The sequence below is a fragment of the Ranitomeya variabilis genome, chromosome 1 (assembly GCF_051348905.1).
Source record: "Ranitomeya variabilis isolate aRanVar5 chromosome 1, aRanVar5.hap1, whole genome shotgun sequence".
Lineage (NCBI taxonomy): Eukaryota > Metazoa > Chordata > Amphibia > Anura > Dendrobatidae > Ranitomeya > Ranitomeya variabilis.
Window position 1 is genome coordinate 222,763,253 of NC_135232.1, and position 17,359 is coordinate 222,780,611.

A 17,359-nucleotide genomic window follows, 5' to 3' on the forward strand; every position below is an offset into this window, starting at 1 on the left:
CCAATGATGTCGTTCAAAAGTACAACTTATTTCGCAAAAAATAAGCCCTAACATGGCCATATTGATGGAAAAATATAAAAAGTTATAGCTCTGGGAAGGAGGGGAGCGAAAAACGAACACGGAAAAACAGAAAATCCCAAGGTCATGAAGGGGTTAATGACTGCTCGGAGATTTTGTTTTCCTTGCCGCAGCTGGATGATTTGCGGCTACTAGACAGCTTGATTACATGTGGGGATTCCCTAGCAGCCAGGCAACCTCCACATGTACTCATGTATAAATGGTTATAACGGAGTGTGGGGGCTTCCTATTTATCCCAATTGGTGCCCTCAGATGATGATTGTGTGGTCCTGATGTTTGCCATCAAAAAGCGACCTCAGAGTCTGACGGCTGTTGTAACCTGTTCAGAAGTTAGCGGCATTTAGGTGGTAAAAATACACATTTTCATTTCTGTCACATCACTTTGCATTAATTCCTGAAAATGACCTGAAGGGTTAATAAACTACCTGACAGCAGTTTTCAATATGTCAGGGGGTCCGGTTTTTAAAAGGATATAACTTTTGGGGGTTTCCCAATATATGGGATCCCTAAAAGGCACTTCAAACATGGATAGGTCCCTAAAAAAATAAATTTTGTAAATTTCCTTGAAATAATGAAAAATGACTGCTGCATTTTTAAACCTCCTAAAATGCTAAAAATAAAATAACATTTTATAAATTATGCAGATGTAAAGCTGACATGAGAGGGAATTGTTATTTATTAATGTTTTTGTGTGTTATGACTATCTGGATTAAAGGGATAATCATTCAACGTTTCATTTTATTTTTTTTTTATAAATAAACACAAAATATTGAACTAAATTTACTATTATCATAAAGTATAATGTGTCACGAAAAAACAATCTCAAAATCACTGGGATACGTTGAAGCGTTCCAGAGTTATTACCACATAAAGTAACACTGGTCAGATTTCAAAAATTTGGCTCCGTCACTAAGGGGTTAAGGTTGAAGGAAGACTAAGTCCATCCAGTTCAACCCATAGCCTAACATGTTGATCCAGAGAAAGGCATTTTTTGCTTTTTGTATGCCATGTTCCATAAAAAGCAGGCAGTACATGCCATTTGTTTTTGTAAATTAGGCCAAAGGTGGATTATACACTCACCGGCCACTTTATTAGGTACACCTGTCCAACTTCTTGTTAACACTTAATTTCTAATCAGCCAATCACATGGCGGCAACTCAGTGCATTTAGGCATGTAGACATGGTCAAGCCAATCTCCTGCAGTTCAAACCGAGCATCAGTATGGGGAAGAAAGGTGATTTGAGTGCCTTTGAACGTGGCATGGTTGTTGGTGCCAGAAGGGCTGGTCTGAGTATTTCAGAAACTGCTGATCTACTGGGATTTTCACGCACAACCATCTCTAGGGTTTACAGAGAATGGTCCGAAAAAGAAAAAAAATCCAGTGAGCGGCAGTTCTGTGGGCGGAAATGCCTTGTTGATGCCAGAGGTCAGAGGAGAATGGGCAGACTGGTTCGAGCTGATAGAAAGGCAACAGTGACTCAAATCGCCACCCGTTACAACCAAGGTAGGCCTAAGAGCATCTCTGAACGCACAGTGCGTCGAACTTTGAGGCAGATGGGCTACAGCAGCAGAAGACCACACCGGGTACCACTCCTTTCAGCTAAGAACAGGAAACTGAGGCTACAATTTGTACAAGCTCATCGAAATTGGACAGTAGAAGATTGGAAAAACGTTGCTTGGTCTGATGAGTCTCGATTTCTGCTGCGACATTCGGATGGTAGGGTCAGAATTTGGCGTAAACAACATGAAAGCATGGATCCATCCTGCCTTGTATGGAGCATCTTTGGGATGTGCAGCCGACAAATCTGCGGCAACTGTGTGATGCTATCATGTCAATATGGACCAAAATCTCTGAGGAATGCTTCCAGCACCTTGTTGAATCTATGCCACGAAGAATTGAGGCAGTTCTGAAGGCAAAAGGGGGTCCAACCCGTTACTAGCATGGTGTACCTAATAAAGTGGCCGGTGAGTGTAGTTTATATTAACAGGATTTAAATTTAAACGCGACACAGAATATTAAAGAAAAAAAACTCAAATTGAAAATATAGCCAAAGCCAAGCACATCAATAACTCCGCAAAAACCTCAAATGTTGCCTTCACACCAGCCCCTACCATTTAAATAGCCAAAGATATAGAGCCTCATTCCTTAATGTATTTTGATTTGTCTTTTTGTCTAGTTTTTATTTTTGTGCCCATTTTTCACTCCTAGAAGAGAAGACCAATAATGATAAAGTACAGGACAGAAAAAAAAAAAAAAAAAGCAATAAAATGGAAGGGGGGTGGGGGATTACAAAAATTATCAAAAAGACAACAGCAAGTATGCCAACACAAGACAACAAACAAATTAGTGGGTGAACCAGGAGAGACACCGCAGAAAGTAAAAGAATCCTAGAGGAAAGAAGGCGGCATAGTACATAATTAGATGTACATAGTAGGAGCAAGATGGCATGCCAAAAGATTTAAAAAAAAAATGTATGACTACTGCAGCAACAACAAAAATTGAAGTCTAGAGCTATACATTATAGCAGCCCAGATTTGGAGACTCACCCACCAAACATGTAGGCAAAAAACCTCAGCACTGAAATAGAAGTTATGCCACATCTATAGGACAGGGAATGACTGTTTGCTGGGAGTTTGACCCAAGAACTGGGGCTCTGAAGAGTCTTATCAATCATGTGCATCTCCAGTTAATTCTTAATGGAGAGATAGTAGAGTAGAAAGATAAGCAGGAGTAGTGTTTGGATAATCTTCGACATGATCATTAGGAACGAATGACGCCAAGGAGCACAATTGGGTAGGGCATAACTTCCAAACTTTGTACAACCAGTATCACACTCCTGTACAGTCCACAGGCATGGTGGCAGTCTTCTGCTATATGCTAGTCACTAGTCCCCCAACTTAGGTCTTGTACAGCTCCTTCTAGTCCCAGCTATAGCCTCCCAGGGTTGAAGTTGCTCCCTACCCAAACTAAAATTTCCTCCGAGCTGTGGAACCTCAACTTATTCTGAGCTCTCAAGGCATACATCTTTCAGGACTGGGAACATTCTTAGACAACACTGCCCTAGCAAACTGGGGTAAGCACTACTGGCTCACTACTTCAAGAAGCAACAGATCTTGACTTTTGGTGGGAAATGCCCAGAAGGTGTCACTTAATAGACAGCTAAAGGTCACTCCTAGATTTGAGATGAACCACTAATCACAAAAGACAAAAGTTCTGTTCACTTGATGGGAGAAAAAAAAAAAAAAAGCTTTGAGCTCTTAAGATGTGCATCCGCATTGAATCCCAGTTGGGAGGATAATAGAACATGTGAAAAAATAACTGTAACCTTCTCCAGCACTCGAGCTTCAAATTTTTTCAGATTAACCATTAACAGCATTTTGGCAGGTTCCTTATCACTTCCGTACTATAACAGCTCTGTCCTCCAGTCTACCAAAAATCGACAAGCCCTGACCTAACAATTACCTGGGCCAATAAACGCTTTTCCAGGCAAACCACTCGCTTTTATCCATTCTTGTCGGCCCCCTTTATCAGCATTGTGGAGGGGTGCTGCAGCAGCTCTTTGATTAGCATCAGGCTTTTCCTGGATTTCTCTAATGCTGGCAGCTCCCCTTAGCTGACTAGCTACTATGTCACACTGCAATGGACCTGCCCGAATTGTCATGTGCAGTCAGCGCAGGACTCCACAATCCAAAATTACAGCACAACGTACAACTATACTGAACACTTCATGCACGGCAGTAACAAGAGGCTACTGTAGAATAAAGGGGTTGTCCAGGTTAAACACAGTAACGGAAAGTAAAAACAGAACACTAATGTGGTAAATTCCCTGCACAATGCTGTGGTGTTGAGACTGTAGCGATGATGCTGTTCTTTGATTGTGATCCATGTTCTTTGATAATACTTACATTCAGTTACATCAGCTATGAGAGTGATCGGGATCCAATGCAGAAGAGTCAGAGTAACAAGTTCTTGCACTCTAAAAAAGGCTTTTTTCATATCGCTATGAAACACCATCACATTCCCAACTCCCATTGATTCTAAGAATGAAGAGTGAAGACGTGATAGTGTTTCTTTATGTGGTGGCCCACTTAGTCGTTCCCCACACAGCTGCTCTCCAAGCCATTAGATGCGAATTGCAGCAGTGTCGGGTTTTTGAGGTCCTTGCACAGCATACATCCCAGATGGCCAACAGGTTAGGAAAACTATAAAAGGGGGTCACTGCCATTTCAGCCCCTCGATTTTCTTAATTAGCAGGATTCATAGCATTTGGGATGGAATAGAAAGTGCTAGTTAAAGGGAACCTGTCACCCCCCCCCCCCCAGTCGTTTCAAACTAAAAGAGCCACCTTGTGTAGCAGTAATGCTGCATGGTAACACAAACCCCATTCAAACCCCTGAATAAACACACATGACACCAAATTTTGTTGGAAGAAAATGGCCGTGGCGTTTTATTTTGAGTTACTTAAAAGATATAATTTAATCCAATAACCAACTATAAACCAATTTGAACAAATAAATTAAAGTTATTCCAATTCATTACCAATCCACCCGTATTTAACGGGCGATTCTCCCACAAACAAACGCCACGACAGCCTATAACAGAAAAAGCAAAATTTAAAGGGAGGGAGGGTGGGGTCTTCAGTTCTTCATCAGGTGACTGACCGACAGCTGATGGAACAGCTGATTATATAGTAAATAATCTTCCCGCACTTTTCCCACAGGCCAATCAAAATCTGATAAAAAGTGCGGGAATAACTAGCTAAAACCGGTCTGAACCTGCTCACGCACAGCGCAGCTTACTTAGTGAAAATTAACCCTTTCATATATAAACTTTGATTCCATAAAGCCTACTGAATCTCCATGTTAAAATCACAATAGTGAACCCCTTTAGGTTTGAAATTGAAATACATGCAGGGGCTGTGTTATCATGCGACCCCCCATGTATTCTCTATGGGGGGGGGCGTCCATGGTAACACAAACCCCATTCAAACCCCTGAATAAACACACATGACACCAAATTTTGTTGGAAGAAAATGGCCGTGGCGTTTTATTTTGAGTTACTTAAAAGATATAATTTAATCCAATAACCAACTATAAACCAATTTGAACAAATAAATTAAAGTTATTCCAATTCATTACCAATCCACCCGTATTTAACGGGCGATTCTCCCAAACGCCTCTCCTTGAAAAGGTGAGGCCCCCCCAAAACGCCAAAGCCATTTTTCAATCGAAGATTGAAAATCCAAGTTCAAAATGTCCAAGCCCACCTCAGACAAATGGACCAAATCCCTTCTGTACATTCCCGGAATTACTTCTTCTAATTCTACATGCCTTAAGGAAAAACTGTCGGTTAGAGACATAAATTTTTCCATTACTCTGTTAAGTCTTTTCCGTATTTTTTCAAGAAAAATCATATTATTAAACCATAAAAATCTCGGTATTATTTCTGAAAAAACAAAAGTAGAATTAAAAAATTCAGTCCTTAAAATGGAGATATCCCTCCTCATTGAAGCAATTAGATTAAGCGTGCTAACTTTACCCAAATCATTACCACCTAAGTGTAATATAATCAAATCGGGATGAGGCCAAACTTTCTTCAATCTTCTCAATTCTTCTACCAGTTCCCTCCATTGCATTCCACGCCTGCTAAACCAGAAAACTCTAAGAAAAGATGCATTAAAAGAAAGATTTTTTGAATAAGATCTGACACTCGCCCTTTTTTCGGCCCAAAATACATAGGAATGTCCGATAATCCAAACAGATAAAATACCTGAAAAGGAACCAAACATTAAGAAAGATATAAATCAGGACGAACATAAAGCTTAAACCTATTAGACTCCCATCTACCTATAGACTTTATCTTGCTATCGCGGAGACCAACCCTGGCGGCCTCTGTCGCCGCCCCGATCCGAAAAGAATGAGAGGAAATTTTTTGGGCTGACAAATTCAATGTTTTCAAGCATTTTTTGAGGATAAAATTAAACTGAAAAATAGTTGCTGGATCACCATTAACGTGAATAAAAAATGGACCCTTAACTCTAGGGCGTAATAGCGCCCATCTCTTGACATTGGAAACGGGGCATATGACTCCGTCTGAGATAGCATTTAGACGAATAGAAGAGCCTCTGCCCATCTGGTCTGTCTTTGATTTCCTAATAATTAATATGACATGAGAATGAAATATCTGAACATCATCAAAAGACAGACCAGAAGGAAGAGACTTCTTCTGGGATACTAATTCACTCACCCTAAGAGCCGCAAAAAAGGCTAGGGAGAAGGCAGTAGAGAAAAGACAGGCTTCAAACTCATTAATACAAACCGAGGGGAGAGATGAACAAAGGTCCTTCAATAGTTTAAAGGAGATGGGTCGACGATCATCTGGTTTAAAATGAGTCTTTTTAAACCCCTTTAAAAATTGCTTAACATGAAAAATATCTGACATCGGCCTTACCCCCAACAACTTAAGAAAAAATGATGTTCCTGCAACAGTTTTTGATAAAGCCGAAAAGGATAAGCCTCTCCGGACCAGATGATCTAAAAAACTAAGTGCTAATTCCACACTACAATTCCCATGGGGATGATTCTTAACCAAACAAAAATCCGTCCACAGCTTCCATGCTGCCGAATAGTCGGCCCATGTTCTATCTGACAATGATCTGGCAATGAAGTGTGAAACTAATCCTGAATCACATTCCATATCCAATGTGGGCAGAAAACTCTGTTCTCCTCCAACTTCATGGACTCCTTCTGGCGGTGACAAACATAACCTGTATTACCATCATATGCTTTAGCGGAAAGAGAGGCTTTAATCCAGATGTTAAATTCCAAGCAAATAAATACTATATTTCTAATTATCTTAGCAGCCCACTTATTTTTAGATGAAAGAGTATTCAGGGCAAAAACTACACCGTGGTTATGAGAAGAAAATAAGATTCTGCTATCCTTCAAAAAAGCACCCCATAGCTGAAAACATACGAATATTGAAAATAAATCCAAAACCATCTGGTTATTCAAAACCCGAAGATCCCGCCAAGCGGACGGCCAAGACTCTGATGCCCAACGAGATTGTAGCGAAACAGAGAATCCAAAAACACCGTCAGAATAGTAATGCAAACCGATAACTTCCGCAGATACAAAAGGATTCTGCCATATAGTCCTACCGTTAAAATCAGATAAAAACTTCAACCAAATCGTAAGATCATCCTTCAACTCCTTCCCCAGGCGTATATGAGACTTAGGGGAATGATGACCTACTGTGGCATCATATAGCCCCCTAGAAAACACCCTGCCAATAGGAATTATTCTCAACGCGAAATTCAAAAGTCCTAACAGGGACTGTAACTCTTTCAGCGTCACTTTTTCTAGCATCAAACAGCGAGAAATTGAAGATTGTAACTTAAACAATTTCTCAGGTGGCAAAGAGCAGGACATATTATGAGAGTCTATCTCAATACCCAAAAACTCCAATGACGTACAAGGATGCACTGTCTTCTCATTTGCAATCGGGATACCAAATCTTTCACATACTTCCAAAAACCTATCTAGCAAGCACTGACATTTTACAGCCCCAGATGGGCCAACAAACAAAAAGTCATCGAGATAGTGTAACATACCACCTCCAGAAAAATCGAACTCCACTACCCATTGAATAAACTTAGAAAAAGATTCAAAATAAAAACATGAGAGAGAAAATCCCATCGGGAGACACTTATCAAAAAAGAACATATTATTAAAAGAGAAACCCAAAGAGTTGAACCCATCCGGGTTAACCGGTAATATCCTGAATGCAGATTTTATGTCCGATTTTGCCATAAGGGCATCGCGACCAAATTCCCGTAACAAATCTAACGCTACATCAAAAGACGTATATTGAACTGAACAATTATAACCTGCTACTTCATCATTCAGCGATTCACCTTTAGGATACGATAAATGATGTATCAATCTAAAGGACCCACTTTCTTTTTTAGGGACTACTCCCAACGGTGAAATCCTGAAATTCTCAAAAGGAGGGGTATTAAACGGACCTGCCACCCTCCCTAATTTTAATTCCGCTAATATTTTTTCTTCTAATACATGCGGAAATTCAAGCGCAGACGGAAGGTTAGCCACCTTCTTGCAACCTGTGCCTGAAAATGGGGGTACAAAGAACCCATGTAAAAAACCATTATAAAGAAGCAAACTACTCTCCTGGTTTGGATATATTTTTAACCATGGAACCATGTTTTCCAGGTTCACTGGTGTCGCTGCCCTTAGAAAAGGCTTCTCTGCTGCCAGCATGCTGAATACCTTGCATCTGCTTTTTATAGCATTTGGACATCGGGTGCATATTCCCACAAAATGAGCATTCATGTCGAAATCGGCAATTCTGGGCCCATTTACATGATGACTCGTTATACGCAAAACATACACCTTTTCTTGTCGTGGGATTGGGATTTTGTTTCTGGGCTGAAAACCTCTGGGGAATCATTAAGTTAACCCACAACCCTACGTCCTTTGTACCCCAAGTTAAATTAGGGAACATCGATAATTTCTGCCTGAATGCTTCATCGTACAGAAGCCAAGCCATGCCTCCGAAGTTACGGTATGCCTCTAAAATCGAGTCTAAATGCTGAAATAGCCCAGAACATAAATTTGGAAATTTCTCACCTAGTACAGCAGAGTAGATTGAGAAAGCTTGGATCCAGTTATTAAATGATTTAACCGGACCAGCTTTCCGTTTATCCTCTGAATCCTCCTTTCTTTCAAATCTACCCTGCTGTTCTCTACCAGAAGGCAAAAGGGAAAAAATATCCACAAATGCCTTGCTCCATATCAAATCTTTCACCGCAGTAGCTAAATGAAAGCCCAGCGGTGAAATGTCACATGAAAGAGATTCTTTCACTAGAATCTCTGGCATACCTGGTTTAAGCACCGGGATACAACTACCAGGATTGCTATCATTGAAAAGATACCTGGGAAGGGGGCTATTTATGCCACCGCCCAGATATTCCTCCAATGCTTCCCTCACTAAACTTTTTACATTAAGGGGGTTTACAGACAAGGGGACATTAAAGCTCTCACCACCTCCGTGAAGCCTTCGATCCTGCGCGGTGCGGGTGTCAGCACTCAAGCCTGCTCCAGCAGGCGAATGCTCTTGCTGAGGAAGATACGTCGTTTCCCTGCTGTGCACAGCAGGTGGATTCATCCAGGACATGGCCGCTGAAGATGTTGGAGCCGAGGGGATTGTCATGACGCTCTCATCACTGGGCAGCTCAGCGTCGTGCCTCAGTCCCTGGACCGCTGAGGCGCTTGTACGGCCAGAGCGGTTAGATGAGGGATCCTGTCGATAAGCCGGCACCAGGGGTTCTTCCGGCTCTTCTCTTCCTGATGCGCCGGGAACCGCTGAAGCATCCGGCGCCTGAAGCTGTGACGACATCCGGCTCCCTTGAAACTCCCGCGGCGGACTCCGAGATTTCCGCCGCGATGACGTCCTTCTTCTGCTGCGCGCTGACGGGGCTGCGTCCTGTCTCAGGGAAGATGGCGGCGACGGGGAATAGGCCACTCTGGCCCTGCGGCTCCTCCCGGTGCTCCTGCTTGGCCTCGCCGGTGTCGAGGGAACTTCTTCCAGCTGAGGAGAGGGCAGCAACCTAGGTATTGGAGAAGCCGGCACCTCTATGACAGAGGTAGGTTTTACAGCCGGGCCGGCAGCCAGGCAACTCCGCAACCATTCAGCTCCGCCCTCAGCCTCCGCTCTCAGGATCAGCTGTTGCAGGAGGGACTCCATCAGCTGTCTTCAGTTCTTCATCAGGTGACTGACCGACAGCTGATGGAACAGCTGATTATATAGTAAATAATCTTCCCGCACTTTTCCCACAGGCCAATCAAAATCTGATAAAAAGTGCGGGAATAACTAGCTAAAACCGGTCTGAACCTGCTCACGCACAGCGCAGCTTACTTAGTGAAAATTAACCCTTTCATATATAAACTTTGATTCCATAAAGCCTACTGAATCTCCATGTTAAAATCACAATAGTGAACCCCTTTAGGTTTGAAATTGAAATACATGCAGGGGCTGTGTTATCATGCGACCCCTCATGTATTCTCTATGGGGGGGGCGTCCATTCTGACGAGGTGGCTCTTTTAGTTCTGGGTGCTGTAACTAGAGAAATAATCAGTTTTATAATTTGTCAGAAATACCTGGTCCTCAGTCAAGTGGGCCGGCGTTTCCCCCCTGCTTCAGACAGCACACAGCCGTCACTCACATCTTCTTGGCGCCGGGCGCCGCCTCCTCCTCACCGCTGTTTTCAAAATAGCCGGAGCCTGCGCTCTTATCCCCTGCCTGGTGCAGGCGCAGTGAGCGCTGCCCGTCTTTCCTCATATGCAGCCCAGCTTACTGCGCCTGTGCGGCCGCACTGCCTGTGAATCCCAGCCCCGCAATGTGAATAAATCATAAGTCACTGCGGGGCGGAGATTCACAGGCAGGGCGGCCGCGCAGGCGCAGTCAGCTAGACTGCATATGAGGAAAGATGGGCAGCGCTCACTGCGCCTGCACCAGGCAGGGGGAAAGAGAGCAGGCGCCGGCTATTTTGAAAACAGCGGTGAGGAGGAGGCGGCGCCCGGCGCCAAGAAGATGTGAGTGACGGCTGTGTGCTGTCTGAAGCAGGGGGGAAATGCCGGCCTCCTTGACTGAAGACCAGGTATTTCTGACAAATTACAAAACTAATTATTTCTCAAGTTACAGCACCCAGAACTAAAAGAGCCACCTTGTCAGAATGCAGCATTACTGCTGCACAAGGTGGCTCTTTTAGTTTGAAACGACTGGGGGGGGGGGACAGGTTCCCTTTAAGGATTGTATAAAAGTATCCAGTAATTATATTAGAAGTTTATCTGCCTTTGCTTGTTCTATAGGGTAAAAACAATATGCAGAACGTGACATTAAAAAACGGATATTCATTAATGTGAGCATGCTGAGATGCAAGGCGCATTTTGCAAGAACTTGCCACATTCATCAAGCTGACCATATACTTCCTGTATCATAAGGAGGAAGCATATTGCTAACTAATGTCGGTCTGTGTGCTGTCAACCTCAGAGCAATTACTCATGCAAAATTAATTCCATATAAAATCCGCAGATATCCATGTTATAGCAGTTTTATGTCCACTAAGACTCACCAAGTAATATCTGAACCAAACAGATAGCGGTTAAGTAGTCTCGGTCAAGCACAGTCATTGGTTAAAGAGCATCTGTCAGCAGGATCAACCCTCCCAAGCCGTCATCAATACAGTGGGGTGAAAAGGTGTTTGCCTCCTACCTGATTTTTTTTCTTCCTTGGCATGTTTCGCATGCTTAAATGTTTCAGATCACCAAACAAATTTAAATACTAGACAAAGATAACAAGTAGATGATAAAGTGTGCAAAAACTGTAAGGCGCTGCGGAATATGTTATAACCTCATATATATTTTTTATATAGCGCTAACTCTGAAACACTAAGGGTATGTGCACACGTCAGGATTTCTTGCAAAAATTTTCCTGACAAAATCCGGACACTTCTGCCAGAAATCCGCATGCGTTTTTTTTTTTTTTTTTGCGTTTTTTTTACGCGTTTTATGTGCATTTTTTTGCGGATTTTTTGCATTTTTTTTCCTGACACTCCAATTTCATGGGAAATCCGCAAAAATAATGAACATGTTGCTTCTTTTTCCGGAATGCGTTTTTTTTGCAGAAAAAAAAATGCAACATGTGCACAAAAAATGCGGAATGCATTCTAAATGATAGGATGCATAATGTATGCGTTTTTTATGCGGTATTATAGCGTTTTTATTGGGGAAATCCGCAAAAAAACGCAACAATTCCTGAAGAAATCCTGACGTGTGCACATACCCTTAACAGATCCCACTGATCCCGAGACACTTTTTTCGTGACATATTGTACTTCATGTTAGTGGTAACATTTCTTCGATATTACTTGCGATTATTTATGAAAAAAAAAGGAAATATGGCGAAAAATTTTTTAATTTTGCAATTTTCAAACTTTTAATTTTTATGCCCTTAAATCAGAGAGATATGTCACACAAAATAGTTAATAAATAACATTTCCCATATGTCTACTTTACATCAGCACAATTTTGGAACAAAATTTTTTTTGTTGTTAGGAAGTTATAAGGGTTAAAAGTTGAATGCGAGTATCAGCGGGTTTTTGGAAAATATAGAATAATTAAAACATAACTTTTACTATATTACTTTAAAAAAAAAAAAAAAAAAGTGTAAACATAATGCAGACACGGTGCTAGTGCAAACAATAACAAAACACAAGAAAAAACAGCCAATAAAATACCGCACTGCCTCAACCTAACGTACAGAGCCAATCCTGGTCTCTATTCAGTTAGATGTGGCACAACATCACTGTTAATTGTTGAGTCAACTTGACTAATGATTTCGGGGGGGAGCCCCTCTGTCTCGGTACGGCAGACCTCACCAAAGCAATATTTATCTATATCTAACTGAATAGAGACCAGGATTGGCTCTGTACGTTAGGTTGAAGCAGTGAGGTATTTTATTGGTTGTTTTTTCTTGTGTTTTGTTATTGTTTGCACTAGCACCGTGTTTGCACTATATGTTTGTACTTTTTTTTTTTTTTTTTTTAAAGAATATAGTAAAAGTTATTTTTTAATTATTCTATATTTTCCAAAAACCCGCTGATACTCGCATTCATCTATATTTGTTTTTGTAACAATAAATTTTTGAGCCAGGCTGTTTACAACACCATTTTTTTAAGGGACCATCTCACATTTAAAGTCACTGAGGGGTCTATATGACAGAAAATATCCAAACTTGACACCATTCTAAAAACTACACCCCTCAAGGTGCTCAAAACCACATTCAAGAAGTTTTTTTAACCCTTGACGTGCTTCACAGGAACAATGTGGAAGGAAAAAATGAACATTTCACTTTTTTTGGCAAACATTTTACTTCAGAACCAATTTTTTTTTTATTTTCACAAGTGTAAAAAGAGAAAATGAACCCCAAAATTTGTTGTTGATAGAATTACATGCAAGAATAGTCTCCTACACAGGGTCGTGCTAATCCGCGTCTGCTATAAGTCACAGACCGCATCCAACATGGTAAAGTGTCTTCTTGCAAGGTGAGAAGTTCTCATCCGCTTCTGTATCTAGACCTTTTCTGTACTAAGGCAGTTTCTAGATTAGTCCTTGCTCCTGGTCTGGGCAGGTTTTATTTCACAGTGGTGCTCCTAGTAAGAATCCCATACAGCGCAGGATATTTACATTGTTTCCATTCATGGTAAGCGCAGATGTGTAAAACAAAAATAAAAATGTATAAAACCGTCACATCTGTCTCATCCCTGAAGAAATCCATGTAGGCTGTAGCAGCACTGAGCTATGGGCGAAACGTACACTGCAGACTAGAAACCATAATCACAGAAGAAATGTCCCCACATCGTATCGTACCCATATATATCTTGGCCTACTAGCTAGTTACAGTGCTTGTATAGCTGAAACCTCAAATCCAAGGAAATGTCTTGTCTAGTCAGTACATTACCCATCAGCTAAGCAGTGGAAAAGCCAGAAAATATTGCACCAACTGGTTTACTACACTGCCAATTGCACTTTAACAAGTCGTATAAACAGTTGTTACACATGCAACCGAAATCAGGAACAAACATCTGAGTAACAAAATAAAGACGCAGAACACACACAAACATACAGTGGGGCAAAAAAGTATTTAGTCAGTCAGCAATAGTGCAAGTTCCACCACTTAAAAAGATGAGAGGCGTCTGTAATTTACATCATAGGTAGACCTCAATTATGGGAGACAAACTGAGAAAAAAAATCCAGAAAATCACCATTTAAGTGGTGGAACTTGCACTATTGCTGACTGACTAAATACTTTTTTGCCCCACTGTATATTGTAACCAGTGGTGAAGCACCGACAATAGTGGACATGTCTATAGCGATGAGCGAATGTGCTCTGATACGGCGTTATCAGCGTGTGCTCAAATAATAGGTTTGATTCCCCGCACCTGCATGTCTCATGGCTGTTTGACAGCCGCAACACATGCAGGGACGCCTAACAGACAGTCAGTCCCTGCCAAACAGACAATTCCTGTATGTGTTGAGGCTGCTGAACAGTCCTGAGACATGCAGCGGCGGGGACTGGAACAGATTATTCAAGGACGCCAAAGATAGTTAGCACATGAGCATTCTCAGATAACACCTTATCCGAGCACATTCGCTCATCACTACATGTCTCAACTCTGGTTCACCCCTAGGTTATATGTGCACACATCGGGTCTTTGCAGCAGTGCTAGTGTGCAGGCAGGAAAAAACGCTGTGTAAAACAGGCACTTTTTTTAACGAGCCTCCTTGATATTTTACCCCATTAATTTCAATGGCTGAACAATGCTGCAAAAATGCTGAAAGAACTGACATGCTGCAGATTTGAAAAGAAAAAAAAAAAAAACACTTTGAAGGTGCAAATCTGTCAGGAAACAGCAAGGAGCGTGTGAGAGACCTCAGAGATCTCACTCACTTGGCTGGTACAGTAAACTGCAACTTTTTTTTTCCATGGTAAAAAACAGCAAAAACGCAACGTGTGAACAAGCCCTTACTAGGCCACACTTCCACAGAGCGAGCGATCCCACACAAACCTGTCTATTAATCAAATCATGATGTCCCTACCATACATGTTCCCTAAACTGGTATTTCTGGTCCAGCGCCATTACTACAGATTAACAACCACGTAAAATATATGCACAAGAAAAAGACAATAGTGACCAAAAAATGCACAATTTCATACAGGCTTTTCTCTCATGGCGTGCGACTCTAGGTATTATATTTAGGAGGAAGTGGAGGTTTCTTAAACACTTTTCTGGTAGAAACTTGTAGCAATACATACAAACTATTTTGAACACTTTAGGCTAAGAATTTAACAGAACAACTTTCAGGAAAGGACATGTTTTTATGAACTCAGCCACTGCAAAACCTCAGGGATCAACATCGCAGTATATTACTAGCTTAGTGCAATTCGGTGATGCCATGCCCACCATCTTAAAGGGGTTGTCCAGCCTTAGGCTACAAATCCGCAGTCACTGTGTGACTGCAGACTTCAATCTTCACTGCACGCTGTGAGGATTCTCCGATGCCGGGAGCGCGTGGTCCTGTGAGCACAAGTGATGTACCTACTTCCGGACACATTCTGACTACTGTAGAGTATCTGGCATCGCTCAGTATACTTGTACTGAGCGATAACGTGTCCATCTAGTCAGTACATGACCGCATGTATGCAAATCACATGACTGTGCGCACCAGAGAATCCTGACACCTAGAGGACTCTCAGCTCTGCAGTCAGAGGCCGGACTACCCCTTTAACGGCCTCAACAATGGGACGGTCAAATGTAAGGGTTCCACAAAACATTTCACTTCAAATTTACGTATGAAAAACATTGATAGACATTGCTCAGAGTATTAAATCTATAATGTAAGCCACGTCTACAGGATTTACTCTTCATGAGGTGGCTTTTCCCATCTCGTTCTTTCTGAAGTGTGGACTTAGTGGCAGAGCGCAGCTGTGGTGTTTTTTTTTTTTTGTTTTTTTTTAACATTTATATGGTTCCCAGGGCCTGCAGGAGAGTCTCCTCTCTCCTCCATCTAGCCACAAGGAGAAAGTAAGCGGATCAATGCATTCCTATGTGTGCGGAATCCCAGCGATTCCACACTTTAATGAACATGCTGCGTTTTTTTCCGGAATGCGATTCCGCCATGGAAAAAAAGGCAGCATGTGCACAAAAAACACGGAATGCATTCTAATAGGATGCTTAATGTATGCGTTTTATCACGTTTTTATAGCGAAAAACAAGAAAAAAAAAACGCGAAAATTCCTAAATGTGTACACATAGCCTAAAGTACAGGTTATGCAGGATTTTTTCCTCACAAAACTACCATTCCGCACAGCTCCCCCTGCTCTATAACATGATGCCTGGACAGCATTTCCATGGTAACAGGTTCCCTTTAAACTTGCAGCATAATGTAAAACATTATGGAAATTAGATATAGAATAAAGTTTAAATTCTTGTCATATTTGCAATCTTAAAAATGGGTAACAGAAGATATTCCATTTACCTGCTGTGTCATACAAGTGCAGACAGATTTCCTTGTTGCCAATTCTGATACTTGTGGTATATTTTTCAAAGACAGATGGGGCATATTGCTGTAAGAAGAAACAAAATGGTCAAAAGCTTAATTTAACATAAAAGCAATGAGGATTGGAAAAGTTTCTTTTCTTTATAATGGATTTTTTTTTTTAATTCATTAAAATTAAATTACCGTATTCCATCATTACTACAATGGTGCACAAACCCCCAGGACCCAATTTCATCTTACCAAACCATTGTATAGGATTAGAAAGATAATGCTGCTGTCCTCCAAGAACAGATCCCCGCTCAGTTCAGCGGAGCTTCATACACAACCATGGGCAGGTATGGTGCAGTCTCTGGCAGAAAGTAGCCAAGTATTAATAATCCTATACAATTCCTGTACTAGAATCGCTGTACTAAGGTATCTTTCACATCTTCTAGTCTTAGCAGGGTTATCCACCACACCTCAAGTTTCCTTGGGGAGCTGAAAACTGCTGCTGACATTGTCCACCTCCTAATGCAGTAATGCACAAGATAATATGGGAATGGGGGTGTGGGGTGGAGTCGGAGAATACATTTTATCCCCCCCCCTCCCCAAAGTTACCCAAGAACCCAATATAACCTCGAAGCATCTAAAGGCCTCTCTCAAAATCTAATGTTCATGTGTCCACCATCAGGACAACAATGAACAACTATGGAATTTAAGGCAGATTTCAGATAAAGTCACTGCTTTCCAGAAAGAACATTGCAGCCTGTCTACAGTTTGCTAGAGATCACTGGGACAAGCTAGAAAGCTGTTGGAACAATAGTTTATGTATGGAGGAGATAAAAAAAACAGAGCTTTTTGGTTTAAAGGAGAAGTGTTATGTAGGAAGAATGAAAAACGCCATACCATCTGTGAAACATGGTGGTGGTAGAATGATATATTGAGCTTGTTTTGCTGAAACTAGGTCAGCATGACTTACCATCATTGATGGAACAATGAATTCTGAAGTATAACAAAAAAAATCTGAAGGAAAACATCGGGACAGCAGTCCTTGAGCTGAATTTCTAGAGAATGTGATCTAAGGGGTAACGTTTCTCCTTATGGAGAGTGAAATACCAGCTCTGGCTTGTCAAGGTAAGGAGGCTTATTCGCCGAGCAATGCT

General features: G+C 41.5%; 1 protein-coding gene across 1 annotated transcript in view; it reads right to left on the reverse strand.

The window, feature by feature from the left end:
• The window catches only part of RHOF (ras homolog family member F, filopodia associated), a 111,657-nt gene that overhangs the window by 50,444 nt on the left and 43,854 nt on the right, over window positions 1-17,359 (reverse strand). The window contains exon 2 of the mRNA XM_077293049.1: window positions 16,197-16,284. Within this exon, the coding sequence (XP_077149164.1) occupies window positions 16,197-16,284 (88 nt within the window). The remainder of the gene's footprint in view (window positions 1-16,196; window positions 16,285-17,359) is intronic.